This window comes from Pteropus medius, unplaced genomic scaffold, assembly GCF_902729225.1.
Source record: "Pteropus medius unplaced genomic scaffold, Ma_sr-lr_union100, whole genome shotgun sequence".
In the NCBI taxonomy this organism is placed as follows: domain Eukaryota; kingdom Metazoa; phylum Chordata; class Mammalia; order Chiroptera; family Pteropodidae; genus Pteropus; species Pteropus medius.
The window spans coordinates 13319556-13347515 of NW_024349804.1; the positions used below are offsets into that span (position 1 = coordinate 13319556).

Consider the following 27960-nt stretch of genomic DNA (forward strand, 5'->3'; position numbering starts at 1 on the left):
CCCGGCTCTGTGTCCACCTGCACACCTCCCCCCCTCCCCCGGCTGCCTGCTCCTGGAGGTGAGCGCTCTGTCCTGGCACACCCGGGGCCTTAATCCGCACGTTGACCGAATAAATAAAAGAAAAATCACTGGTTCCCAGCCCTTTCGTCCTCTGCGTGCACCTGCGCCACCCGGTTCGAGGTGCCTGTGATATTTCTAACCAGGGTAAAGTCACCTTCAAATGTAAAATGTTGGTGCAAAGCACAGGGAAACCGGTGGAATCTATTCAGTCAGACGCCCCGCCCCAAGGAGAGGGAGACATGGAGCCGCTGCTGCTCCATGTCTGCGGGAACCACGAACCTGCAGAGCGGACGCCGCCCTCTGCCCGACACCGCTGACGTGGGGACCGGCTCACACCCGAAGGGGCACCCAGTTGGGTCAGGAGACTGCTCCAGTCCCAGCGGCGCCACGCCCATTAGGACAGAAGCCACCAGGACGACTGGATGCCAGCGGCCAGCCAGCAGGAATGGGTGGGCGGACACGCCCCTCTCCACCTCCGACCTCCTAACCTGGGGCTGCGGCACTCCGTCGGCATAGGGCTGACCCCTCCAGGTTGCCTCTACGTTTCCCTCCTGCAACCCAGCTGCGAAGGACAGGCAACCGATGCCGAATCCCACCTCTCCGCGTAGGAGCGGCGAACCGTCTCAGAAAAAGCCGGGGAGGAAGCCAACCGCCTCCGCAAGGAGAACTCTCAGAACCCGGCCATGCACCGCCCGAGGTCGGATCCCTGGGGAAGCTGAGGTTTTGTAGGATATGGATCCCCAGCTTTGGACTAATCGCAAAACCGCTTAATGAAGCTTTTAAAGGGGACAGACCTAGAGGCCCTGCACTGGAAGCGAGGCTGCTAACAGCCTTCTTAAGTAGCCAAGAAAAACTAAACCAGTTGAACCCAGAGTGCTTCGGATATTCAGAAGAAACTCGGAAAGGCCGAGGACGCCTGTGGGACGCCAGCATCACGAGGAACAGAAACTGCTTCCAAGGTTTTCAACCATCGGGACCGGATTTCCTGAATGGAGAAATAAAACTACACGTCCGAACGCTGGCCACCGCTTCAAGGACCAAGGAAGAAGCAAGACGAGCTCTGAAGAATACAACGGAAACTTCACGCCTCCCGGAGGCCCCAGTCTACCAGATAAAAAACAAAAAAATAAGAAAACACCAAAAAATAAAAAACAAACAAAACTCAGAAAAAATGAACCGTACTTTAAAGAAAACAATTGCCAAGATCTGCCAAGAGCCTAACTTAAACTGACGTAAGGCAGCGCCCGTTGCTGGGGACCAGAGCCGCCCTCGGAGAGGACCCAGTCGAGTCCTTGTGAAGCACTGTGAGGAAGGGACCCCCTACGTCTTAAAGGCCGAGGAATTAGACACTATAAGGTATGTACGACCTTAAGATTTGCCCTTAAGTTTGCCTCCAACAGCATGAACTACTCCACAATGTTCCCCTACACCCTTTTCATCCTGGAGATTGGCTGCTCTTAAACATCTGGAAAAATAAACAGCCCGACGATCAGCTTGGCCCCAGATGCGGAGGGCGCTGCGGGGGTTTACCGAGCCCCCATTCTTCCGCCGTCAGACTGGCAGGAGTCAAGCCTTGGAGTCATCCTCGAATCCAGCCTGCCGCGGACTTTCCTCCTGTGGGAGCTGCCTCCCAGCCCCCGGAGTCCTCCTGTGAGCCTGTCTCGGGATGCCAGCGACTCTGGAAGACAAGGGCCAGCCAAGCGTCATCAGGACAAAGCACCCACTTAGAACTAGGGCCCATAACGCATGCCTGCCTTCTAATTTCTAACCGTCTCTTCTTCCAAACCCCACCTTCCCCTCCCGGCCACGCCCTGTGCTGGGGTGCGTGACCCGTGGGACCATCGGCTCTGTGGGCAGCAGCCTCTGTCCAGTGCAGAGCGAAGCCCTGAGCGATCATGCTTCGACCTTCTCAGATTCGGAGTGTTGGCCCAGTCGAGTCACCGCAGCTAAGCTGGGACCCCTTTCCCCACCCTCCCGTCCAGGGACCCCCCATTTGACTATGGAAAGACACAAAGAAACATGGTTCTGATCTCATTCAGAAACGGGCTAATACCTCTGGTTACCGCATCCGGATGGGCTGGGGCGGCTCCACACAGGACGCGGGCTCTCAGACCTCACGGCCCCTTTTGCAGAGAACGGACCAATCAATGTGGCCTTGGTTTTCGACGAGTCAGATGGGTGTCCCCAGAGGCTTGTGGTTACATACATAAGATCTGGGACCCCGAATGGGCTGGGAGAGAAAATACATCTCTCTCTCCCGGAGCATACCTGGCATCAAAGAGGGCTCGTGGATTTGTGGGTCTAACCTGTGGCCGTGTCTCCCCGTGGGTAGGTAGGTCATGGTGCACTAGGTTTCCATCCTTACCCAGGAAAATCTGTAAGTCCCCCCCAGGAAGACCCCATAACTTGCCAGATCTAGATGACCAAGGAGCATGACAAGGTGAGAATGGCCAGTCTCTATTCTTTTCCCCCAAAACACTGGGATTTCTGCCCAACCGGACACCCAGGCACCGGCTGAGTTTACTGCAACTTCACGCAATGGCTCGAGGCAGAGCGTACGTCTCTGACATTTCCGGCACAAAGGCGGAAATTAGTTCTCCAAAATCGAATGGCCCCTGACGTCCTCACTGCCGCCCAGCTCCAGGTCAAAAGGCTTCGTCCCTCTCATCCCACAGGTCGCCCTTTTCCAGCGGGAAGTAGCCAGACAGGTCATCGCTCGTTCCTTCGAGATCGAGGAACGGTCAAAGGAGAGGAACTGTGACCGGACAGAAACGTCATTTCTTTAGCACGCGCCTGGCTCAGCCCAGCAGCACTCGATGCGCCTGTGGCACCGCCGCCCGCGCTCGCCTGCCTGGGCGCCCGCCGTGTGTCCACGCCGTTAACCACCAAGCCCGTAGGACTTAGTAGGTTCTGGTCAGCATCAAGCTCACTCAAGAACAAAGCTTCAGTTGGGGGAGTAAAAAAGGGGAGAGGATTAGGAAGTACAAATTGGTCGTTACAAAATCGTCATGGGGATGTAAACTACAGCGTAGCGAATATAGTCAATCATCGCCATAGCTGTGTACGGTGGCAGACGAGGGCTAGGTTTACCGGGGGGACCACTTTGCAAGTTATACAAATGTCTAATCACGATGGGGTACCCCTGAAACTAATATAGTATTGTATGCCAACGGTAATTGAAGAATAAAAAAATTATTAAAAGAGAAAAAAAGAATAAAACTTCAGGTCTATCGACCGTGACCAAGACACGATAACCTCAAACTAGAATAAGGTTTTAGCCCAACAAAGATAACACCTAGTTCTCCGTTATGTTTTGGCTCCAGACTCCGAAGGGGCAGCGGCCCCACAGATGCCTGGAACCCGAGCAGGACAACGCCGTGGCTGACGTCACGGGCCAGAGACAGTGGGGCCGTCAAAGGGCAGTGCCCCGGGAGCGGCCGGGGGCCCCGGGGGCTTCTGGGACGGCGAGGCTGCGGCCCAGGCGCACACAGTGTGGGGCAGTGTGGGGCACGCAGGCCCCAGACCCCAGAGGTGCTGAAATGAGCAACAGGAGTCGATGCGGTGGAGCCAGGAAGGGGCCGAAGCCCTTCTGCATTTACTCCGTAGCAGGGCTGTTGGTGTCACCCGGCCTCTGGGTTAAGCAGCCCTCCAGAGACGCAGGGCTGAGTGGCATCTGGCTCCAGGCTCCCGCCTCCCTGCCGCCTGGCACTGTTGTGAAGGAAGCCCATGAAGGCACCTGGCTACTAAAGGTTGTCGAGTCGATGCAGCCCTGCCGGGCTCTGGACCCCCGCGTCTGGCCAGCCTTGTCCCCAGGACTCGGGGCACAAGCACACTGAGGGGCTGGACCGCAGCTGTAGGGCTGTGAAAAGTGACCAGCCAGCAGACGTGTGCACATCTGCACGGCAGAGTCAGCACCTGCCCAGCTCCGTGGAGGGAGGGTTCGAAGCCTTTGGATGGACCGCGGAGCAGTCGGCCCTGGGAGGAGAGGGGGGCCCGGGGCAGACAGTGAGCTGGGGTCCACCCTTCCCTCACCTTGGGCCCAAGGGTCCTGGGCCTCCCTCTTCCCAGGCCCCTCTGGCTTCCTGCCCAGATGGCTCTGGGTGGTGCAGGCATGGGCCCAGGGGCAGGAGCATGTGGGAAGGGGCCCTCTCCCTCCCTCGCTGTGGACAGGTCACTGGAGGCAGGGGTGTCTGCCTGGGGCTCTCCGACCCCTCCGTGTTGTCCCCCCATTTCATCTGGGAGGAGGAAGCAGGGGGAAGGGGAGACTTGCGTCACCACCCGGACTGGCTGTTGTCTCTTGGAATGCCACATTTCACTGGAAACGGCTGGGCCCCGCTGGGAGCAAACCAGGAGGGGCTTCTCCCCAGGATGCAGATGGAGGCCAGGCTCCAGGGTGCATGTCGTTCAAGGCCACGGAGGAGCCGCCTGCCCTTCCGGGGGCCCTAACGTCCCCACAGACCCTCGGGCTGCAGAGGGGAAGCGAGGCGGGCGCTCCTCACTCCGCCCCGGGAGGGCGGCCCAGGGCCGGACTTGGCTCTCAGCCAGCTGGGGTGGGAGCTGGAGCTGCGCCCTCCTGTCCGGACGGGTCTCGGAGCAGCCCAGGGATTGGAGGTCAGCTCCCAGCCGCTCAGGTGGGAGAGTGGAAACGGAGGGGGCGCACCCAGCCCGGGGGCGGGGCGGTCCGCGGAAGGGCTGCGCCGGTCCGTCCGCCCCCACCCCCTGCGGGCCTGGCGCCGGGCTGTAACCCGACTCCACTCGTGGGGGGCGGGAGCCCGAGCGCGCTGCGCCCCGGCCCCGGGCCCGAGTGCCACATCACGGCGCCCGCAGCCCGCCGCCCACCATGCTGCTGCCGCTGCTCGCAGCGCTGGCCGCCGCCGCCGCCGCCGCCGCCTGGCCCGGGTGCGAGCCGGCCTGGGGCTCTGCGGGTAAGGCGGGGCGCGCAGCGCCGGGAAACCGGGAACTTCACTTCGCATTCCCCATGGCCGGGGAGAGGTACCCCGGTGGGCGCCCTGAGACCTTGGACTGGCGGTCTGCCCAGGAGGGGGCACGGGGCTCTCCGAGCGCATGGAGACTGGGACCCCAGGGCACAGCGCACGGGCAGCGGAGGGACGCGGAGGGACGCGGAGCCCCGGCGTAGGGTTCTGTCCCCTGTAAGGGACAGCAGGCGGGGCACCGTGCAGTTGGGGTCTGAGGGGGCAGGTGCCAAGGCTTTGCGTGGGGGAGAGGCCGTCTGAGGTCCCCGGTCCTTCCAGGAAGGGGGTGGCCTCTGGGCCGCAGCAGACTCTTGAGCCCTCCCTCCCAACTCGCTATGATGTGGCTGCAACGTCTCCGGAAGTGGGCGCCAAGGGCCAGCGAGGGGGCGCAGCCCCGGCGGGGACTGCTGGGGGTGGTGGCTCCTGGAAAGCTCTGGGGAGGGAGAGGGGCGGGACCCAGGAAACCCCCAGGGTGTGCGCCTGCCGGTGTGAGCCACTTGAGTGTGCGGTGTGTGGCTTTGCTGGGTTTCTGGTCACCCCACCCTGGAGTGGGCCTGTTTCCTTTCATATTTTAAGGTGGGGTTGCACCTGTCCGCTGTCTTCAGGGTCCTTATCAGCAATGAACATCTGTGCCTCTGGGGGGCGGGGTCCGCTTGGGCACAGGGTCCCAGGGTGTCAGATTCAGAATCTCTCGTGTTGGGTTGCTGGATACCAGACCCGGCCCCAGGCCAGGCGGATGGACCCTCGGGAGTGCGGCCTTCCCTTTTCTCCCCCAGCCTGGACATTCATCACCGGCGCCACCTCCGCCTTTCTCCCTCCCCTCCTTTCTGCAGAAAGGTCCAGGCTGGGCACGCAGGTGCACGTGTGCATGCATGCAGGTGTGTATGTGCACGCAGGTGCGTGTGTGCACTCAAGTGTGTGTGCATGTGCATGCACAGGAACGTATGCATGCGTGCATATGTGTGTGCATGTTCAGGTGCACATGTGCACACAGGCGCGAGTGTGTGCATGTGTGCGCGTGCAGGTGTGTGTGTATGCAGGTGTGTGTGTGAAGGTGCAGGTGCATGTGCACATGTGTGTGCATGCGCAAGTGTGTGTGTGCACACAAGTGCGAGTGTGTGCGTGTGCACGTAAGTGCACTGTACGCATGTGCACGCAGTTGTGAGTGTGTGTGTGTACACAGCTGTGCGTGTGTGCGAGCAGGTGCGTGCATACAGGGCGTGGATGGAATTTGCAGTGTCTTGGATGGACTCTCCCTTGGACATCTGAGACCCTAGGAAATGTCTAGAACCGTAGGCCTCCTCCTCCAGGAAGCTCTCTCTGCTTTCTCTGGCCCATCTTCCCAGGGAGCACTGCAGCCCTGTCCTCCAGACGCAGCAGGCAGGCCACCCGTCCTCACCGCCCTCACCGCCTCTAGAATAAATCCTTCCCCCAGACCCATCCTCTGTCCTCACCTGTGTGGTCCATGGAAGCCAAGTGCCTTTTCCAGCCCCCAGACAGACGGGCAGTTTGAGTCCAGGCTGCTAAATCTAAAGACGATAGCCCAGGCTGGACCCGTCTCTCCCCTCGGCCTTATCCCATGCCTGGTGGAGGTCTCCAGGTTTTAATGGGGAGCTAGGGTCTGAGGTGAATTTCATGCTCCTAGGTCTGGGTTCAAATTCTGACTCCTCTGCTCTGCTGTGTGGCCTTGGGTAGATGACGTGACCATTCAGGTTTCTCATCGGTTCGAGGCCACCTGTGCTGGTCTTGAAGCCGGCCAGCCTAAGGTCAGCCTCCCTCTGGCCGTTGAAGAAATGCTGACACCTTGTGGTCAAGAGGTGTAACGGTCGCGTGCGGACTGCTGGAAGCGGCCTTCGGACCAGAGCCTTCCAGCAGGATGCTGGCGGCCACATGTGTAATTTTACATTTTCCAGGAGCCACACTAAAGAGGTTATAAGAAATGAGTGGTTACCTTTAATAACAAAATTCATTTAACCCAATGTATCCAAAATATTGTTTGAGGATTTTTCTCTTAATATAAAAATGATTAATGAAATATTTTATTCTTTTTTTTTTTGGTACTAAGTCTAAAATCTGGTAATTTACAACTACAGCACATGTCGGTCTGGGCTCACAGCACTTCACGTGCCCGATAGCCACAGGTGCCTGGGGCGTCACACTGGGCCCTGGCCAGACAGCCGAGTTCTCTCGTCCACACCCCAGCCGCTACGCCCCCTGGAGGCAGACACCGGGACTTGCCTATTGTAATGGGTTGAATTGTGTCCCCCAAATATATGTTGAAGTCATTACGCCCAGTACCGCAGCTGTGACTTATCGGGATACAGTCATTGCAAATACAGACAGATTAAAGTGTGGTCGTGCTGGCTTGGGGCGGGCGCTGGATCCTACGGCCGGTGTCCTTGGAACGAGAGGGAAATTTGGACCCAGACACGCCAGGAGGGTCGTGTGAAGACAGAAGCCGTAGTCAGGGTGATGTGGCCACAAGCCTGTGCGGGCCCCGAGCGCTGCTTTATGCGGTTTGAGAATTACATGGGAACTAGTCGCTCACCTGCTGGTGGCTGGGACTGGGCCGCGGTGGGCGCGTGGGCTGCACGGCAGGCGGCAGACGCTGGGGCGTGTGTGCCGGGCGCTGCGGTCCGCCCATACGACGCGGGCCCTCGTGCTTTTGGCGAGCCATGTGACCTCTATGAGACTCAGTGTGCCCTGGGGGTGACCTGCCGCATGGATGTCAGTGGGTTGGGGTGAAGAATGAGGTGAAGCCGGTGAGTGGCCAGCGGGGGCTGGGCGTCCGGCGGGCATCGGTGAGACACCGTCAGACAGGGCGGCCGCCTGCAGTGGCATCGCTTGGGGGACGACCACAGCAGGATGGCACCCCAACAGCGCTGGCTTTCTTTTCCCAGGTGGCTGCCACAGGCCGTCGGCCTCGGACAGCGGTACGTACATGGCCAGCCTGCGGGGGGGCGCGTGTGAACCCTCCAAGCCATCCGCGCATTTAGAGGGCTGGGGCCTCGGCTCCGCAGTGTGAGCAGAAACGCGGCCCATCGTCAAACCCAGACTGCTCGTCAAGCTGCTGGACATGACACAGACGAGCAAGGGAGGACCTTCCCCCCGCAGCCCGGGCCCTGCGCTCTGCGGGCGCGTCCCCTCTCCTGTCCCTGCTCCTTCGGGGTCCCCCTCCGTCCCCCTGAGGTCCGAGCACCTCTTAGTCACTCGTCCTCCTCCACTTCCCCTGGCTCTCAGCTCCTGGCCCACAACCTCCGGCTGAGTCCGGGCCTGGGCCAAGCCCCGCCCCCAAGCCCAAGTTTCCTCCTTCGTAATCAGGTTGAGAAGGTGACCCCATGGGATGCTTGCCGGCCAGCTGCGGGTGTCTGGTGTATTTTAACTGGAGGGGCTAGATTTTTTTGAAAATGTATTTTCGCAGTACGAAAGTCAGTGACGCCCTGGATGCAGAAAACCCTGGGCGGGCTGGACCCTGCTCCCATTTCACGGGCGTGGGAGCTGAGACCCAGAGCGGCCGGTGGGTGGGCAGCTGGGTGTGGTCAGTGTCGGGGCTGGTCCTCCCGCCGGCTCTGGCTTCCTCGGGAGGTGCCCTTTTCCTGGTTCTCGCTGGCCGGGCTGTGGGGGCCCCTCTCTTCCGGCCCTGGCCCTGGGTCGGCCTGCTTGGGTGGAGCAGGCTCTCAAGTGTGTGCCGTGACCATGGGTCCTCGTGGGCGGGGCGACCTGGTGACCCTGCCTCCCCGCAGCCACATGCGTGGACCTGCAGCTCCAGACCTGCAGTGACGCCGCCTACAACCAGACGGCCTTCCCCAGCCCCCTGGAGCACCGGTCGCGCGAGGCGCTGGAGGCCAGCTCCGAGTACGTGCTGCTGAGCGTCCTGCACCACCTCCTGGAGGGCCAGTGCAACCCCGACCTGCGGCTGCTGGGCTGCGCCGTGCTGGCCCCGCGCTGCGAGGGCGGCCGGGTGCGCAGGCCCTGCCGGCACGTGTGCGAGCGCCTGCGCGAGGCCTGCCAGCCCGCCTTCGACGCCATCGACATGGCCTGGCCCTACTTCCTGGACTGCGGCCGCTACTTCGGGGGCGAGGAGGAAGGCTGCCACGACCCCCTGGAGAAGCTGCGAGGTAAGGGGAGGCCTGCGGGCGAGCCGCCGGGTGTCCGGGTGGCCCTGTAGGACAGCCGCCCGGGAGCCAGGTGGGGCTGCGGGGCGCGTGAGCGCAAGGCTGCCGGGGGCGGGTCCTGGTGCAGCCCCGCCCCCCGCGCCCCTGACCCCGCCCCCCGCGCCCCTGACCCCCGCCCCCCCTGCGCCCCCGCCCCCACCCTGGAGAGCTGCCACGCACCGGCCCTGCCCAGTCTGGTGTGGGGAGGGCACGACCTCCACGAGGCCGGGCAGGCAAAGCTTACGGCCAGCCCTGAAAGGTCACACATGGGCTACCGGCTGGCAGTCAGACCCGTCAAAGTGGGGAGTCGTAAGGTCCTTGGGCCCCGTGGGCTCACAGCGGCTGCGTGGGGGCTGCCCAGAGACAGGCTTTGGCTCCGCATGTGTGGACAGACCAGGGGAGGTGGAGGGGGCAGCTCTGGGTGGCGGTGAGCCGCTCATCTCAGGACGTGTGGGAGGCAGCCCTGGAGGGCTGCTCGGTGGTGGTGCTGTGGGCGGCGGGGCGGGATAGCGAAGGCCCAGCACAGCGGCGGGCCGTGCCACGTGCCTCTCCGTGCCTTTACCCCGCGCCTGCCGTCCGCAGCGGGCAGGGAGGAAAGCTGGAGAGTGGCCACAGCGCCACCCATGGCCACCCGGCTAACGAACTTTCTGCCATGGCGAATGCTCTCTCCCGCCGTCCCAGACAGCCGCCACTAGTGACACGTGGCCACCAGGTGCTTGGAATGTTTCTGGTGTGACCAAGGATCTAAGCTTTGACTTTATCTGACTTTAATGAACTTAAGCGTAAATGCAAATAGCCATGTGTGGCCCGCGTGGGACACGGGACACTGTAGGAAGTCTGCTTCCGGCCTCCCACGTCCCTACGTCGCGAAGCTAGTGGTGAGGTTTGCATGATCTGGTGCCGAGCGCCACCCCATGGCACAGAAGACAGAGTGTGGACTCTGGGGAGGCAGTGGCAGCAGCAGGGTCATCAGCGCCTGCCCAGCACAGCTGGTGGAGGATGGAATGACCCACCAAACCGCTAGCGAGCACTTCCTGTGTGCAGGGCTCATGCTGGACATCACCTGAGAGCAAAACAGAGGTGGATTCTGGGCTGCACCTCCTGTGAGCCCAGGGTTCCGCCCCATGCGTTTTTGCCGGCTTGCAGGCCAGGTTTGGGGGCTGGCCTTGGGGAGTTCTGCCTCCAACGGCCGCCTGTAGGCAGAGCCAGGGTCCGCTGGGCAGCACCCAGAGGGCAGACGGAGTCAGCCTTCAGCATGGAGGCAGGAACGGCAGGGCAGGGCACAGGACTTTATGAGAAGAGAAGCTCACACTCTCCTGGGGTCATACACAAGCACCCCTGGGAAAGTTTTCTCCGTGACTTACAAAGATTATTGGGTACCCGGCCACAATTGTTGGGTCCGCCTCATACTTTCCTCTCCTGAAAACCCATTTTTATAGAAACAAAACCAGGGCAAGTGAGACACTTTTGTGAAGATGAATCGTTACGTCTCCCAGGGTCTGCCTCTCTGTAGGGGTCCTGCAAGGACGCCGTGGAGCAGGATGGGTCAGGTGACCAGGGCCACTAATCGGGCAGGAGGGGCCAGCTGGTCGGATCGCCAAGCTGGAGAACATCTGTCCTCAGACCTGGGGTCCAGGAGTTTCTCCTAAGAAGCTTTTGAAAGTGTGGGTGAAGCTTCCCACCCCCAACCCCCCCCCCCCCCATGCTCACTTATCCCATGGGAACGTGGGGACGGCAGCCCGCCCTCGGCGTCCTGGGCGGTGGGAAGGCAGGCAGCAGAGCCTCCCAGAGCTGCTCTTGCCTGACTGGGGCCGCTGACCCTGTTCCCGCCTGGACGCTGAGTAACGGGCGGATGGAGACCTGCCCGGGAACAGGTGCCCGCAGGCGGCTTTGCTTTGGTTGAGGGCTCTGTAGGCCCGTCTTTCACTTCATGCTCTGCTGTTCAGTACTTTATAAAATTTCCAAAGTAGCTACGTATCGCTTTAATTCATAAGCACGTTAGGAACTGCGTCACTTTGTACATCTGTTGGGTGCCGTTACCAGCAGTCGATACTAAGTACTGTAGAGGGATTTTTACTTTAAAACAGACACAGTGGGTGGGGAGCCGTCGCAGGGGACCCCGTGGGCCTCGGCCCCCCAGTTGCCACAGTGTGGTGGGGTGGGGGCCGAGGGCACCGGAGCCAGCAGGGTCCCAGGCGGTCACAGGGGAGGCCGGCGTGGGCAGGCAGCAGCCATGGGTGGGTGGGCGGCGGCAGGCCTGAGCCTGACCGCGGCACCTGCGTCTCCCCCAGGGGGCCTGGACGCAGAGGAGGCGCCGCCCTCGGGCCTGCCGCCAACTTTCCTTCACTTCACGCACCACTCCTACGCCCAGATGGTGCGCGTGCTGAAGCGGACGGCGGCCCGCTGCGCGCACATTGCCAAGACCTACAGCATCGGGCGCAGCTTCGACGGCAGGGAGCTGCTGGTCATCGAGTTCTCGGGCCGCCCTGGCCAGCACGAGCTGAGTAAGCCGCCACTGCTGTCACGCTCAGGAGAGGCCTGGCCTGGGAGCCAGCTTCCGGGATGGGGTCTGGGCCCGTGGGCCTGGGGCCAGAAAGCCGGGGTCTGGGATCCTAATCAAAGGCCTCAGTGTTTGGGGAACGTGGTGCCGGCAAGTCCTTGGACCAAGCACAGCCAGGGAGGGGACACCACTTTCCAGATGTGGGACTGTGAGACTCAGAGAGGAGAGGTGACTTGCCCTAGGTCACACAACGGGGAAGGCTGCCAGGCTCCCGGTCTGTTTTTCACATAACCCATTTATCCATCCACTCACCCATCCACTGCCTCTTCAGCCAGCCAGCCAGCCAGCTCTCCAGCCATCCAATTCCCGCCCACCCCACCTGGCCATCCACCCACCAGCCCGATGGTCCACCGCCCATCCATCTATCCTCCCTCCCTCCCTTTTATCCAAGGGCCAACTGCATTCCAATCTAAGCAGCCGCGGATGCCCTCACATACATTACGAACGTGAAGAGTAGCCGTCAAGTTCGCACAGGCTGCCACTACCATGTATTATTATCGATCAATCCCTTGCCCATCATGCTCCTGGTTGTGGCTAAACATAGCACAGGAGTAGCGCAGAGGTGACGACATCGGCGAGACCTCACTGACGGGGTCCAGACCAGTTTGAACAGGTCTCAGAACATCCGCCCCTCCCCCGCCCGTGGGCCCTCAAGGCTGTGGGGAGCCGGGGCTCCGAGGTGACCCCCAGGTCGCCGCGTCTCCCCCCAGTGGAGCCCGAGGTGAAGCTCATCGGCAACATCCACGGCAACGAGGTGGCGGGCCGGGAGATGCTCATCTACCTGGCCCAGTACCTGTGCACCGAGTACCTGCTGGGCAGCCCCCGCATCCAGCGCCTGCTCAACTCCACCCGCATCCACCTGCTGCCCTCCATGAACCCGGACGGCTACGAGGTGGCAGCCGCGGAGGTGAGTGCCCCAGGCCACAGCGACAGGGCTGCTGCCTCTGCCGCTCCCGGTCGCTAGCGTTTGGGAAGGGTCTGTGCGTCACCTCCCCCGCACCCCGTTCTGGGGGACCGGGAGTCAGCAGGCATCAACCTTGGCGAGTCCTGGTTGGACAGAGCAAGGCAGACACTGATGATTCTGCGACGTGCACTATGAAGAAAAAGGGTGGTGAAAACTGGGTACAGAGAGTGAGCCAGCTGGGGTCGGGCGCTGACCTGCAGTGGGTGGGGAGCGAGCAGCGTATTAGGGTTGAGGGGGCGCTCCAGGCAAGGGGAGCAGCCAGCGCCAGGCCCTGCAGGTGGAGGGCCAGTGAGGGGGCCAGGCGAGAGGGGCCGGTGAGAGGGCAGAGAAGGTCAAAGGCAAACGGGCTCCCAAGTCCATCTCGTAAAGCCAGAGACGCCTCCACGCTCACCTCGGCTCCGCCCGGCCCGTGGCGCCCTCCGGAGCATCGGGGCGGGCGTGCTGACCCCGGGCGGGCTGGCCCGTGGTTTCAGGGTGCCGGCGGACCCCGGGCGGGCTGGCCCGTGGTTTCAGGGTGCCGGCGGACCCCGGGCGGGCTGGCCCGTGGTTTCAGGGTGCCGGCGGACCCCGGGCGGGCTGGCCCGTGATTTCAGGGTGCCGGCTACAACGGGTGGACGAGCGGAAGGCAGAACGCCCAGAATCTGGACCTGAACCGCAACTTCCCCGACCTGACCTCCGAGTTCTACCGCCTGGCCTCGTCCCGCGGGGCACGCACGGACCACCTCGCCATACCCCAGCACTATTGGTGGGGTAAGGTAGGAGCCGCCGCCGCCGCGCCCACCCGCAGTCACGCGTCCGTCCCGGGGGCTCGGCCATTCAGGGACCCTCAGGTGCGGACCCCCAGGACAGCAGAGCCTGGCAGTTGAAGCCTTACCCTCTGAGCCTCAGTTTCCTGCCCGTGAAATGGGGATAACTCCTTGCCAGGTGTTGGTGGTGCTCAGGGAGCAGGTATTGAAACCGCCGAGAGCCTGGCAGGTGCTCAGGGACGGGTGCCTGGGGGGCTGCCTGGAGGAAGCGATGTCCCCAGGGCTGGCATTTGCGAAAGCTGGGTAGATGAGGCCTATGAGTCGGGCATCAGCCCGGGGTGGTCAGCGGGCGTGCCCGGGCCTCAGGCCGCCTCCTCTGTCCTGGGCAGGTGGCCCCCGAGACCAAGGCCATCATGAAGTGGATGAGGACCACCCCCTTCGTGCTGTCCGCCAGCCTCCACGGGGGTGACCTGGTGGTGTCCTACCCCTTCGACTTCTCCCAGCACCCCCACGAGGAGAAGATGTTCTCCCCCACTCCCGATGAGAAGGTGAGGGATGGGTGTGGGGGATGTGGGGGGCTCTGCAGATGCGGGGGAGGCAGGGTGCAGGTGGTGCTCTCGGGGCTGGCCTGGCCTCAATCCTGTTTTGAGCCCAGAGAGTTTCGGAACCATTAAGAGCCTTCCGGCCCAGCTCCGCAGCCCCCTCCTCCAGGAAGTCCTCCGGCCCAGCTGGAAGCAGCCCCTCCCTCCTCTGTCCGGGGCCCCACCTGGCATCAGCGCCCTGACTGAGTGACCTTTCACCCAGCCACCTGGTGTTCTGTCCGAGGGAAGGTGGTTCCGGGAGACGCCAGCAGAGGGCAGTGCTGCAGCGTGCATGGTGCCCGCCAGGCTCCGGGCCAAGTCCCTCTCCTGTGGGCCTTGCGGGTGGGGTAGGGTCTGGCTCCCTGAAGTGGGGGTGCAGTGGGATTGCAGTAGGAGTTCTGGCCCCCTCGTCACCTGGGCCCTGGGGAGGCCCTCTCTTCCTCATTGAGTCCTGCAGCCAGCACAGGCCTGGGGCCCACAGGGTGCCAGGGTGTGTGCCCAGAGCTAATGAGTACGCCCAGGGGTGGCTGGGTGGTCTCCCCCAGGGTCCTGGCCTTGGCCCCCTGGGCTGGGCCAGGCCTGTGTCCCCTGGGCAGCAGGGGCCCTTGGGCGCTAGGCTGAGCATTTCTAATTTCAGAGGCAGATATGCGAAGGGGTTTCCGGGGTGGGGTTCACCTCAACCAGTCCCAGTGGAGTCAGATCCTGAGTGTCTTCCCCACCAGCCACCAGTCGCTGATCAATAACCCTCAGCTCCTCAGCCAGGAGCGGCCTCTGTGGAAACCAGGGTCCCAGGAGCAGTGCCAGGGGCGGGAGAGCTGATGTGGGGGTGGCCAGGTGTCCCAAGCCGCCCCCGAGACTTCCACAGAGCCCCCTGAGCGACGGCCAGCGCTTCAGGGTGTCTGAGCCTCCGTCGCCCCCCACCCCTGGGTGGGCCTGTTCCCACTCCCGAAGTCCCTGCCCACCCCACCCCCCGGACTCCTGGCTGCAGGTGGCTGGGGCTGACCACGGCTCCTGGGTGGCAGGGGCCTCTGGCAGCATGGCGTCCCTGGTCTGCCGACCTTGGTGACTGAGGGGCTGTATTTGAGGCGCTTGGTTTGTGTTCGTGGGACTCTCACCCCTGAGGAACTGGGCCCACCTTTCCCCCAAACCTCAGAGCCAGGAGAGAACCTCGCCCTGGCTGGAGCAGCTCCTGTTCCTGACTCCCCCGCCCACCACCTCTGCATGGGATGGACGGAGGGCTGAGGCTTGCCTGACAGGGGGACCGGAGGGCTCTGCCTGGGGTGGGGAGCGCTGGGCAGGGGAGGCCGGCAGGGGTGGGGCCTGTACCGGTGACTCCTGGCCACACGCCCCCCGCAGTGGCAGGAAGTGCTTTATAAGCCACGCCCTGCGTGGCCCCCTCCCAGAGGAAGTCCACAGTCTAGCCGGGGTGCAGGACTTCCGAGGTCCACGGCGTACCAACTACACGCACTCTGAGCTCGGCCGTCTCCCCCCGGGCCTTTGCAAGTGCTGTGCCCTCTGTGTGGACACCGTCCCCTCTCCTCCCTAGATGGCAGGTGTCCCTTACGAGGCCCCTCAGACAGGTGGCCCCTCCACTGTCCCCAGCATCTGCAAGGCCTCCTGCAGAGCGCCGACTTCCGGTCTCGGCCTGGGGGAACCCCTCTGTGGGTTTTCTTTCCAGATGTTCAAGTTGCTGGCCAGAGCCTACGCCGACGTCCACCCCATGATGATGGACAGGTCGGAGAACAGGTGTGGGGGCAACTTCCTGAAGACGGGCAGCATCATCAACGGGGCCGACTGGTACAGCTTCACGGGAGGTGCGGCTCCCGGGCCGGAGGGGGTGGGGCGGGGGCCTCCGCGTCTCCCCCTCCAGAAGCTTCGTCCAGACCTTGATTCTGGAACAGTGCAGAGCAGCAGACACTTCCCGGGTGGGGGGAGACTTCTGCTCAGGGACGGGGACTGGGGGCGTCCGCCAGCTTTAGTCCGAGTGACTGTCTCGATGAGGTTTGCGTGTGCAGGTGGCGAGGTCAGGACCTGGGACTTCCATGGCCACATCTGTCGTGTTTAGTGAACACATCCGGGTCGCGATTCCACCTGTGACCAGTTCCTTTTTGCCTTTTGGGGGTGACGTAGGGTTGCCTAATGGAGAACAGGCCCCGCAGTTAAGTTTGAATTTCAGAGGAATAATGAAGAATTTCATAGCACTATATGAGGACGCCCCAGATACTGCAGGCGATATACTTACCCCAAAACTTCATTCGTCGTTTCTCTGAAACTCGCCTGAACCTGGGCGCCCCGCAGTTTCGTTTGCTGACGCCGGCTGGGTGGAGACGGCTCAGGGCAGGGGTGCGTGTGGCACCACCCTATGCCGTGAGGGCCCCCTCTGGGCTGGGCCTCGCACTCCGGGCCACCCCTGCCACCCTTGCACTTGCTGTTGGTGTCCTGTGGCAGGTGAGGAACGGGGGCTCAGATGAGGGAAGGAGCTGCTCAGGTCCACACCGCAGGCCCGGAGCTGGGGCTCACGCCGCAGGCCCGGCCTCTGTCATCCTGCGCGGACAGGGGTGGGGGGAGGGCGGCCCCCTCGGCTCCCGCTCTGAAGCCAGTTCGCCTCTGCTCAGCGGACTTCCCACCCGGCACTCGGGGCCTCTCCAGGGTGGGGGGTGACGGGTGAAAGCAACTTGTCTCCATCGCAGAGCCCAGGCTCGAGGCTTCCGCGACTCCCATGGTGGGGCTCCGAGTCTCAGCCACTGCCCATCATCAGGGTCCCCCACAGCACCATGGCCCAGGGAGAGCACGGGGCCAGCGGCCAGAGCCAGAGGGGCAGAGGGGCGGGACTGCAATGCGTTGTGGACCATGGGCGTGAAGTCAGTGCGGGGCTCAGGGGGCGCTGACTTTGAAGGGCACAGGGTCACCCAGCTGCTCCTGACAGTGCCGCCCACCAGGGCCGCGGGCCTGGCCCAGGGGTGCAGCTTCTGCTGGACAGAAACCCCAGAGGCAGACGGGGAGAAGTGGGCGGGGCGGCCGTCAGCCCAGCTGCTTCAGGGTCTCCCTCTGGCACCCCGCTGGCCGGCCGTCCAGCCTGCTGGGCCGTGTCCTCCTTGGGGACAGAGGCGACGAGACCGTCCGGTAGATGGGCATCATCATCAGCGGGGTCCGGGCTAGGGGAGGGCCTGTAGTTCAGACCCCGGGGACACGTGTGACGGCCACGTGCTGCCAGCTTCTCGCTGGAAGGTGGCTCGGTCCTTACCTGCCGAGGGGCCGCATCGGATGGTAGGTAAAGCCTCTCTCCGGGACCCCAAACCGCCCGGGTTTGCCGTGCAGCTCCGTCCTCCCATTGCGGGACCTGCATGCCCTGGGGGGCTCGTCTGCCAGGCGGGCAGCTGCGACGTGGGGGGCGTGGGTGTGGCACGCGCTCAGCCCCCCTCCCCCCGGCCGCAGGCATGTCGGACTTCAACTACCTGCACAGCAACTGCTTCGAGATCACGGTGGAGCTGGGCTGCGTCAAGTTCCCGCCCGAGGAGGCCCTCTACACGCTGTGGCAGCACAACAAGGAGCCGCTCTTGACCTTCGTGGAGATGGTGAGCTTGGGCCTCGCTCTGGCCCGGCCAGGGCTGGGGGGAGGGGCGGACTTGGGCGAGGCGACCCTGCCAGCTCGGGGCCCTGGCCAGCGCCGTGCACTCACAGCTGTGGCCCACGCGTTCCCTGGTTGGCCACCCATTCGTTCTCCATCTATCCGAAGCCCCTCCGGCCACTCCTCCTCCCACAGACCATGCCCTCGGGGTACTGAGGTTCCTACAAGCCACATGTTGGGGCCCCAGGTACAGCAGGTCTCAGCGCTTAAAGGGGAGTGCAGGGGCCGGGCCATCCCAGGGAGAACCTGACTCAGCCTTGAAGGCCCTGGGGTGTCTTGGAGGAAGGAGTAGGGGGGGCGATGGGACGAGGAGAGGTCGGGCAGAGGGAGTGGTGTGTGACGGTCCCTGTAGCAGTGGGAATGGGGCGATGGCTGGTGGGGGAGGGGCGGGGCCGCTGGATGAGGGGTCACGGCCGTCATAGGGCTGAGAGCGCCCAGAAACAGTGGGGTGGGCGGCGAGTGGGGGCCTCAGAGCCCGTGTCTGAGTAACCCCTCACTGGCTTAGAGACCCGCGTCTCCCAGGGGGTGGTGACTGAGCAGAGAGTGGGTGCCGGATGCGCTGCTGCCTCTCCCCGCCCTGCCCCTTGGCCTCCCAGCGTGGCCCACGGCTGAGGGGAGTCGTGGGTTCCGGATGGGGGAACGTGCGTGAGAGGGACGCAGGAAGTCAAAAGGGGACATGGCAGTGGTTTCGTAGAAGCCCCTGCTGTTTTTGATTTCAGGCTCTTTTAAGAATCACGCCAACCGCGTATTGGGACGAAGCCGCGGTGCGGAGCAGGCTGTCTGGGAGAAACAGCCTCGCCCGCGGGCGACGGTGCGGGGTCGTGAGTGCACAGCGCTCCACAGTCGGTGCCCCACACACGTGGCAGCGAGCCCTGACACCGTCCTGGGCAGTCGGCCGGCCGCCCCATTTTATAGACAGAAGGGTGCGGTACCGGGGTTGGCAGGGGTGCTGCAGGCTCCCTGGGCCGTGCACAGGCTCCCGTTCCTGGCCCTCCGTGACGCAGCCAGAGGAGGAGACAGACGGTCAGAGACGGACGGGCCTGTCCATTTCCACCCAGCACTGCCCAGAGCTCGAATTCAGATCTGCCTGCCCGAACCCCAGATCAGGAGCCTCCTCCAGGCGCGACCGGGCAGAGCCTCTCTGGTCAGCGGCTGCAGCAGTGGGAGAAAAGTCAGGACAACAACCGCACGATGTTAGCGCTGGGGCTTTTTCTCTTATGGCTGAGCCGCTGGCCTCTCGCTGCGTGGGGCGAGTCATCATTCACTGGTGGCTCCAGGCCAGAGGCGCTCGTTGCATTTTACGGCTGTCTGGTGAAAATGAGTTTTAAGGAGCCTTAAGTGGAGCTGGGATCTGTCGAGGATATTGTTAGTGAAGTCTCGGATGTGAAGATTTACTAGCGGTGCCGTGCTGTGGAAGGCGGGGAGCCCGGGGGCGACCCCCCAGAGCGCCCAGCCTGGCCGTCCGATAAGGATCGAGTCTGTCGGGGCCATTGAGGCCACGTTCACAGTGATCCTGACCAGGCCTTGGGTGGGCGTCTCCATCTCCAGGAGCCGGGAGGGGCGTGTGCACGCCGCCTCTCGAGTGCGTGTCCTCGTTCAGGAAGGTGACACCTGAACCCCAGAGCAAGGCCTGAGCGAAACCCATGCAAGCTGGTGGGAAGGGAGGCCCTACTGTGTGCCTGACCTCTGCCCTCGGCTCGTGGGGAAAGGGCAGCGGCGATACCACGGTGAAGTGGGAGCTGGGAGGGTGGAAGCCCAGGACCGTGGGACCCCAGAGGGGCCTCTGATGGGCCAGTCATCAGGGAGGGCTTCCTGGAGGAAGAGGAGAGTGAGCCGAGTCTCAGAGCAGGAGAGGAATGGGCCACGGTGAGGGAGCGGACGGGGTGTCGAGGCAGCGCTGAGGTGGGGGCGTGTGGCAGTCTCCCGGGTGACTGGCCTCACCACGCCGACTGTCCCCTCCCACTCAGCCGTCCTGGCTTCGTCTGACGTGACCCGTGGTCCCCAGTCCAGCCCCACAGAGCAGGGGCGGCCTGGCTTTTTCATGAGAAATGCGAGCGGCGTCAGGCAGTCGTGGTGGGGGCTTTCCTTCTGGGACATGCTGCGGCCAAGCCTGACCGCCGGGCGTGTGCAGGGGCGTGGGCACGCTCACACTGGGGGAGGGGCCGTGGCACGCTCACACACGGGGGGTCAGGAGCTGCGGGCATGCTCACACAGGGGGGCAGGCCTGCGCCCCAGCCCTGGCGCTGTCTGTGCCTGCATCATTCCACGGCAGCGCCGGGCAGGCCTGTGACCCCGCTTCCCAGACGGGGTGTCACGGCCAGCACGGACGCCAGGGCCCCAACGCCTGCCCCGTCCTCTGGCGGCCCAGGGTGCCTTCAGGACCTTGGCTCAGAGGCAGCCCAGCCCCTACCCATGCTGGTTTTGACGGTGGGGCCCCCAGGTGCATCTGGTGGGGGCCCCCAGCGGCGTCGGGCGTGGCCGCGAAGGGGTTTTCTGCTCAGGGCTCATGGCCCGGGAGGTGTCATCAGCCAGGCCGTCGAGCAGGACCGTGGTCACCTGCAAATCGGGACGGGGTCAACTGCCAGAGGGGGGACCCCAGCGATGGGCTCACCGGTCGCTCTCATTTCACAGATGAAGCCGCGGCCCAGAGAGGGGGTGGCTTGCTCGGGACGGCAGGACGCGTGGTGGCTCTGCTGCCTGCGTCACGTCTGTGCCCTCGTCCTTGTCCCAGGTGCACCGGGGCATCAAAGGCATGGTTGTGGACAAATTCGGCAAGCCGGTCCGAAACGCCCGTGTCTCCGTCAAGGGAATCCGCCACGACGTCACCACAGGTGAGCTCCTTCCCGTGCTGGCCGTGGTGGCCGCGGCTTCCACCAGCGCTCACCGTGTCCCCAGGCTCCTCGGGGCACTGGGAGAGGGTGGCATCTGGTCTCCTTGGCGGCGTCTCTGCGGCATCTGGCCCGGGGCACAGTGCGCCCAGGTCCTGGCTGTCCGTGGTGGTCGACATGTGTCCACAGTCGTCAGGAAGTAACTGTGCTGGGCAGAAGCCACCTTCTCAAAGATGACGGGACACCGGCTGCAGTCCGTGAGCCAGCTGTTCACATCCTGGAGCTCATGTCCCGTGCATAGGTGGCCGGCCGGCGTGGGCTCCGGGTGCCTTTGGGGACGTCACAGCCGATTTGGCGGCTATGACGACACGTGGTGATGTGGCCGCCGGCTCCAGGGGGGGAGGGGCGGCCAGCGTGTGTGCTGGGGGTGGGGGGTGCAGGTGGTGCCTGAGCAGGGCCCTCAGGGGTGGCCGGAGTTGGACAAAGGGAGGCGATGGGGGGCAGCCCACGCCGTGCAGAGGCAGGCATAGATTTGGGGTGTGGCTGTGCCCCGGGCTAGCACCCCTCTGACTCCCATGACCCGTTGGTCAATGCCGAGTATGAGCCCAGCTCTGGGAATCATTTTTTCTACTCGTCCAAAGCCCCAGGTGGCGACTACTGGAGACTGCTGCCCCCAGGGTCCCACATCGTCATCGCACAAGCACCCGGCTACTCCAGGGTCATCAAGAAAGTCACCATTCCCGCCCGGATGAAGAGGGCCGGCCGTGTGGACTTCATTCTCCAGCCTCTGCCGGCCGGAACCCAAAAGTTCCTCCAGGGGCCGCGGAGAAGCAGCCCCAGCCTCCAGGACCCGCTAGAAGGAGCTGGCCCCAGCGGGGAGCCCCTGGGGGCGCGGCGGCAGCCGGAGGCCAGCGGGGGCAAGCCCTGGTGGTGGTCCTACTTCACGTCGCTCAGCCAGCACAAGCCGCGCTGGCTCCTCAAGTACTAGGCGCCACCCTCGCCCCCCCAACCCAGTGCTCTGGGCAAGGGGCCCCGCCCGCCTGGGGCCCGGGGCTCCTGGCCCCTGATTTTGTCTTGCAAAGACATCCCGTGAAGCCATCTCCGTTTTATTAAAGTGTTTTTATTCACCTTCTGCCGTGGCGAGAGGCTCTGTGTGCAAGGCACTGTGGGGGAAGAGGGAGGGCCGCCCTGGCCTCGGCCACTGTGACCTGCAGCCGCATGGGTGGCCGCCAGCGGGGCTGCCGCTCCAACCGTCTGTGCGTGGTCAGATGGGGCAACTGAGGCTCGGCGGGCAGGTGGCACGCCCAGGGTCACCCTGGAGGGGGTGCACACCGAGCAGGAGCTGAACCTCCGGGTCCCGCCGCTGCAGGGCGTGCGTGGAGGTGGGGTGCAGAAGAGAAAGGTGAGGCGCCGGGCCGGGAGGAGTGGGCGACCCACTCGGGGTCACGGCCTCAAGGGCCGAGAGCTGGCAGGAACCTCACGCCTCATGGCACCACGGGAGGGTCATGCCCGGAGGCTCACGGGCTCCCTGCGTGGGCCCTGGTTCCAGGAGGAGGGGTGTCCCTTGGCCCCTGAGACGCAGGGTAGCCCTCCCTTCCCCAGAGTTGGGGGGGGCAGTGGGTTATGGCCTCTAGGTCCTGTCAGTGGACAGAGCTAGAAGCAGGTTTCCTTTTCAAGGGCAGATATAGTTGAGTTCATAGCGGTGGTTCTGATCCAAACTCAGAATGACTCCTGCTCTGAGAACCCGGCTCTCAGCAGTGGGACCAATAGGATTCGTGTTTCTTATAACTGATCCTTTGCTTTATTGATGACACACACACCATCGGTCTCAGAGGACGAGGGCAGCAGCATGGCCCACAGTGTGGTGACCACGCAAGATGTTCCTCCCCCCCCGCCCCTCCTCCCCCTCCCCTCCTCTCCTCCCTCCCCTCCTCCTCCCTCCCTCTCCTTTTTTTTTTCTTGTGGTTTCTCTTTCCTGGGATGCAACCCATTAAGGCACAAGGTCGAATGATTAGCTTTCGCTAATCCTGGCCGCTGAGGACACCCAGCTGCAATGGGCCGCACAGAATCCCAGCCGGGTCCAGAAGCGGGTTCTGCAGCCGAGGAGGAGCCCGAGGCGGGGCACGGAGGCCTGCGGGGACAGGCCGCCACTGGAGAGGACTGTGCAAAGGCGCGGAGATTCGAGGACGCAGGAGAACTGTCTGGAACGGAAAACCGTGGCGCGTAGACCAAAATCCATGCATTAGCGGAATTAATAATAGGAGGGACGGTGTCTTCGCAGTCTGACTTCACAGGTAAAACCAAGTAAACGAGCCATTTGGAAAGGCAGAGCAAAGGCCCCGCCACGAGGAGATCACGAGGCAGCGGTCGGGGGACAGACGAGCAGCCCCGCCTGCGAAAACTAAGGGGAACGAAGAAATAACGGACCGAAAGCTCTCGAGCTAATGATTATTCAAGCCTGCAGGTTGGGAGGGCTCACGAAGGGCTCACGAGGTCCCAGGCAGGACTGGGGTGGGGTAGAAAGACACACAGTCAAGTCCGATCTGATCACATTCCTGAACTGGAGGAAAAAGCGACATCTTACAAACTTCCGTAGAGAAAACGAGACTGTAAAGGAAAAGCATCGGGACCGGCACTGGACTTTTCACTCGTCACCGTGAGTGCCGGAGGGGCTGTCGCGGCCGGTGGGGACAGCAGCGGGCTCCGGGCGCTGCCCAGCGTACTTCACACGTGCGAGCTGGCGTAATCGGTCACCTCGCGTTGATGAGAGAGGTCTTAGAGGTGTTTCCATGCCACAGGCACAGAGGAGCTTGGTGACGTATCCACGGTCTCACGGCCAGGGCTGGGACCCGGAGCGCAGCTCCAGGGTGGGTCTGTGGGCGTCACCACTCTCTTACCGCCTCCTCAGATGGAATTCGGGGGTCGCGGAGAAAGAAGAGGTTCCCAGATTTGCTAAGATCTAGAGAATATACCCCCAGAAACGCGTTTGAGCAAAGGGTCACCGACTTAGGACAGGGGGGGCTGGGAGCAGGGCCCCAGCTGCCGTGCTCACCGTGACACGGAAGGAGATGTCGGAGCAATGGGGACCGGGCAACGAGGGGACTCGAGAATGTCATCCCAGGGCTCACCCTGGAGCCAGCGCTGAGGAAGAAGCCGGTTTCAGCCCCCCGCCAGCGAGGCCGGGCTCGTGGGAGGAGGGGGTGCCCAGAGGGAGCACGCATACACGGGGCGTCGCTGGGGTGGGCGTCTTCATTTCATATTATGATACCGAACCAGAAGTCTGATCTGGAGGTAGGAAAAGGGAAGATGAGCCCTGGGGGGAGGAGAGCCCAGGGTCACTCGCAGAGGTCACAGGGGGCTGGCGGATAGCCCCCCGAACGGCAGCAAAAGCAGGGCAAAGGCAACGGGGCGCACGGCCAGGAAAAAAGCAGTGAGCGTAAAAGAACGCGGAAGGAAGAACATGCGGACCACGTCGCGACGCGTTACGCGTGTCACGCTGCGCCCGGGCCGAGTCTTCCGCGAAAAACAGAGAGCACCAGTTTGGGTGACGAGAAAAATGGCAGCACGTGTTTTAGAGAAGCATCCTGCTTGCCAGGAGGGTGCAGAGGGGACGCCGGCAAACGCCCACGCAGGGAACCCCAAGGCTTCTGGTCAGCGTGGAGGAGGCGGGACTGAGGTCGAAGTCACCGAACGGGAAAGGGACGTTCTGAAGGATTCAAAGCACAATTTATGAATCAGATAGAATAATAAATCTGTATTCTACGCTCATCAACTTAGCAACTGACGCTCTAAAGCCGAGTTATTTAAAAATGATAGGAGAACATCATAAAAGCAGAATTCCGGCAGAAACTGCAGCGCGCCATTTTCAGGATCAGACTGATCTAATAGATGATATAAGTCAATAAATCAGGATTTTAGAGAAATGGAATCACATAATCAGCAAACTCAGTATAATAGATGTGTCCAAAACACTTTTTTACTTCAGAAGAGACCACGCATTCTTTCCAACGCCCCTGGAAAGAATTTTATAAAAATCGAGAATGCACTTAGTCTCAAAGAAAACCTTGAGACTATTGTGAACGCTTGAGATCTTCTCTAGCCATATCCTAGAAAAAGTAGAAATAATACATAAAATTTTAACCACCCCCCAAAAAAAACATTTATCACTTGGAAAATAAGAAACACACTCTTAAATCACGCTTTGTCTTATGAACAGATTCGCCGCATGGCAGAGAAACAGTGAATTGGTGACTAGCACAGTGGAAGTTCCTTGGCTGGGCGGTGGCCAGGCAGCAGCCCAAGCGCCACTGGCCCAGGCGTACCCTCAGCCACGTGGTCCCCCGCCTTGGCCCATCACCTCTGCTCACCTCCCATTGGCCGGAACCCAGGCACACCCGGTCATGCCCAGCTCAAGGATTGCTGGGAGTTGTAGTTTTGATCCTAGGTGGGACCGTGCCCACTGAAAATGGAATAGAGAGAATGGGTTTTGGGAGGTGCTCAGACTGTGCCACCTCCTTGCCGCAGAGAGGAAATGAAAACCGAACTTAGACGCTAGCCCGAGAGCCGTGGAGGAAAACTCGACGAGAACCGGTACCTGGGGAAAGCTCGAAGCCTCGGGTCCATTCGCTGTCTCAGGGGAAAGGCTGAAAACAAAGGAATTAATTTTATTACAAACAAAGGAATTTGTTATAAAGGAATTATGAATTTATTACAGAGAATTTAAACCCTCGAGGATTTTCTGCCCGAGCAGAATCTCCTCCCCAGCGCCTCCGAGAGCTGTGCTCCTGTGCCCCGGGGTGAGAAGATTGTCCCCTTACGAGGGAGCCGTCCGGGCCGGGAGCAGGTGCTCCCTTAACCGGCTCCCGTGTCCTCCTGACCGTCCCCCAGTCTCGCCCCTGAGGCTACCCGGGCCGGGCCTGCGCTCTCCCGACAAAGGCACTCACGCCATCCCGGGCAGCGTCCGTGGACCCACGACTGTCCTCTCTGTTGCACATCCAGCTGCCCCCTCCCCAGGCGGACGGCGCAGGAGCCGGGGGCAGCGGCTGGGCCCCGTCTCCGTGATCTGCCAGACGTTAAGCCGTAAACCACTCTCCCGTGATTTTATGACGGTCATTTTTCCCCTTCCATCTTCGTATACAAATCTAATCTTCTGAGAACCTACTCCCTTCTAACTCACATATTACGGGCTTTCATCAATAATAATATACGATCAATTACTCAAATGTAATTGATTAGTCGAGAGAAGCATACATTCCCCTCAGTTTGTGTCTGCTTGGACATAAAGCATAGCAACTGCCATGCGACGGTGGCCTTGCCCTTGGCTGTGGACTATCTTTGCCTTTTAGCTGAGATTAAATTTATGTACAATTTCCTAATGTTAGCTTAAGAAAAATCCGAAAGGGCACTTTATATCCCGACCCCGCGGCTGATGCCAGGCCGGGCGCGATAAGCAGCCCGCGAGGCGGGTTAGCGGCCTGGACCGCCTTCCGAGTGGACCCTGGGCTCCGTCCATCTTTATTTGGCCACGCAGATAATATTTTGTCATCAGAAAGTTGAGTTCCACAAATCCAATAGTGCCCAATTCAATAAAGGGAGTCAGAGCCGGTTTCAGCCGGTCTGCGTCTCTCTCTCTCGGCCAGAACCATGACGTTGTCCCAAGGGAGCTGCGGCTCCAGAGGCTGGCAGCAGAGCTGGGGACACAGGGCAGAGGGCTGACGGGGGAGGGCGGGGGCACCAGCACCAGCCAGGTTGGATCGTCACGAGCGGGACCGTGGCCTGAGGGTCAGCTCCGGGGGCCACTGGGCTGGCACCTACAGTGGCCGCTCCTTCCTGGGGGAGAATCTGGGAGAAGGACGGACATGGAGCACAGAAGCCGGGGCTCGGGAGATGTCCCCGGGCTTGTACCCGGGCAGGACCCCTGAAGAGTATTTAACCCATTTCCCATTTAGGAAAAAAAAAAAAGAAGCAGCTGGCTGCCAGCGTTCATTTAATTTTACATAAACACACTCTTCGAGGCTGAGCAAATCAGACTGGTTTTCAATGCGGAAAGAAAATGCGAAAACTGTTCTTGGAGACATTTCTATACAGAGCTGGTCTCTAATCGTAACGTAACAGAAACGTGTAGGACGACCGGCCGGTGTTTCACAATTTTTATGCGTGTGGTAAATTCCAAAGCAGGAGCAACAGACACACAGCGGAACGTCTGGAATCTGACGTTTTCAGGGGCCGGGAGTGACCGGGTCTTGTGAGCGGAGACGCCGCAACACTATAACCAGAGCGATGCCCGAAGACCAGCGGAACGAGGGCCATGTGAACATAGTAGCAGAAGCGAGGTCCTTCGGGGCAGACTCTGGGGGTGAGGTCGGGGCTGTAGCCCGCCAGCCGCCTCGGGTTAATAGATGAGGGGTCCTCTGAAACCCTGACGGGTCCTGCAGGCCGAGGACAGATCCGAGCTCCTTCCCCCCGCCCCCCGTCAGAAGCCAGCCCCCCTCAAGCTGGTTCCACCCCATCTAGAGACCTGTGGGGCAGTGCCAGCTCTGTCTCCATTTCTCTGGTCAAGGGCCAGGAGGCAATGGCTCCAGGGCAAAGAGACTTTCTTAGTCTGTCCTCTACTGTGTCACCTCCCAGTCCTCCACGCCTGGCGTTCCGCCTGCGACCAGCCGACGCGTTGGCCTGCTCACGTTGTGCAAATGTCGGATCCTGCCATGGGTCCAATATGGTGTCCTAGCCCTGGGTACCTGCGACTGTGGCCTTACAGGGTCTTTGCAGATGTGGTCAAGTTAAGAGGCGGTCGAGCCGGAGCCGTGTGGGCCTGGTCCAGGGACTGGTGTCCTCAGAGGAGAGCCAGACATGGGCACATAGGGAGGGGCCGTGTGACCACAGAGGCAGGGCCTGGGGCCATGCAGGCGGCGCAGGCACCGCGGGCAGCTGGAGCGACTGGGGGGAGCGCCCCCTGACGCACCTGGGGTTCGGCCTCCTGGCCTCCAGCACCGTGTGAGGATGGGTTTCTGTTGTGCGAAGGCCCCCCGTGTGGGGTCGTCTGTTACAGATGCCACAGGAAGCTCAGACGGACCCCTGCCAAGCAGCGGCTGTCCTGTAACGCCGCTGCTGACCGGACGCGCAGAGGCAAGCCGGATTTGGGGTTACTCCAGGAGCTAAGGAGAATCATTTTTCTCCCCCTGGGAGTGGTCGTTGTGTGAGCCAAGTGGAGGAAGAAAATCCCCCAGACGCCTGAGCCCTCCGCGAGCCGCGAGCCGGGCCGGGGCGCAGTGGGACGTGCATAATTTGTTTGCTTTACAATTCTCTCCCCTCAGTGGAGACAAATTGATTTGTACGTGGAAATGGGCTGTCACTGGGGGGCGGCTGCCTCGTTAGGAGACTAGATCGCTGGGGTTGGTGCGGGAGGGTTGCCGGCTGCCACCGCGTGGGGCGAGGGTGTTTAGTTGAGGCTCTGCTAATACAGGTTT

The 27960-nt window shown here is 62.1% G+C and overlaps 1 protein-coding gene across 1 annotated transcript; it reads left to right on the forward strand.

The window, feature by feature from the left end:
- Positions 1-4896: 4896 nt before the first annotated feature.
- On the forward strand, positions 4897-21626 carry CPZ (carboxypeptidase Z). Its single transcript, XM_039838022.1, has 11 exons — positions 4897-4985; positions 7934-7966; positions 8777-9151; positions 11479-11691; positions 12458-12654; positions 13305-13466; positions 13847-14005; positions 15717-15852; positions 17474-17613; positions 20398-20497; positions 21136-21626. Exons 1-11 carry the CDS (start codon positions 4901-4903, stop codon positions 21480-21482), a joined length of 1947 nt encoding a protein of 648 aa, XP_039693956.1. The 5' UTR covers positions 4897-4900; the 3' UTR covers positions 21483-21626.
- The last annotated feature ends 6334 nt before the right edge of the window (positions 21627-27960 follow it).

Bases quoted from the DNA above. Each gene is read 5' to 3' on its own strand.
- CPZ (XM_039838022.1), top strand. From the start codon at position 4,901: ATGCTGCTGCCGCTGCTCGCAGCGCTGGCCGCCGCCGCCGCCGCCGCC. The intron at 13,467-13,846 runs GTAGGAGCCGCC...TGTCCTGGGCAG, and splicing joins AGCACTATTGGTGGGGTAAG to GTGGCCCCCGAGACCAAGGC. The intron at 14,006-15,716 runs GTGAGGGATGGG...TTTTCTTTCCAG, and splicing joins CCCCCACTCCCGATGAGAAG to ATGTTCAAGTTGCTGGCCAG.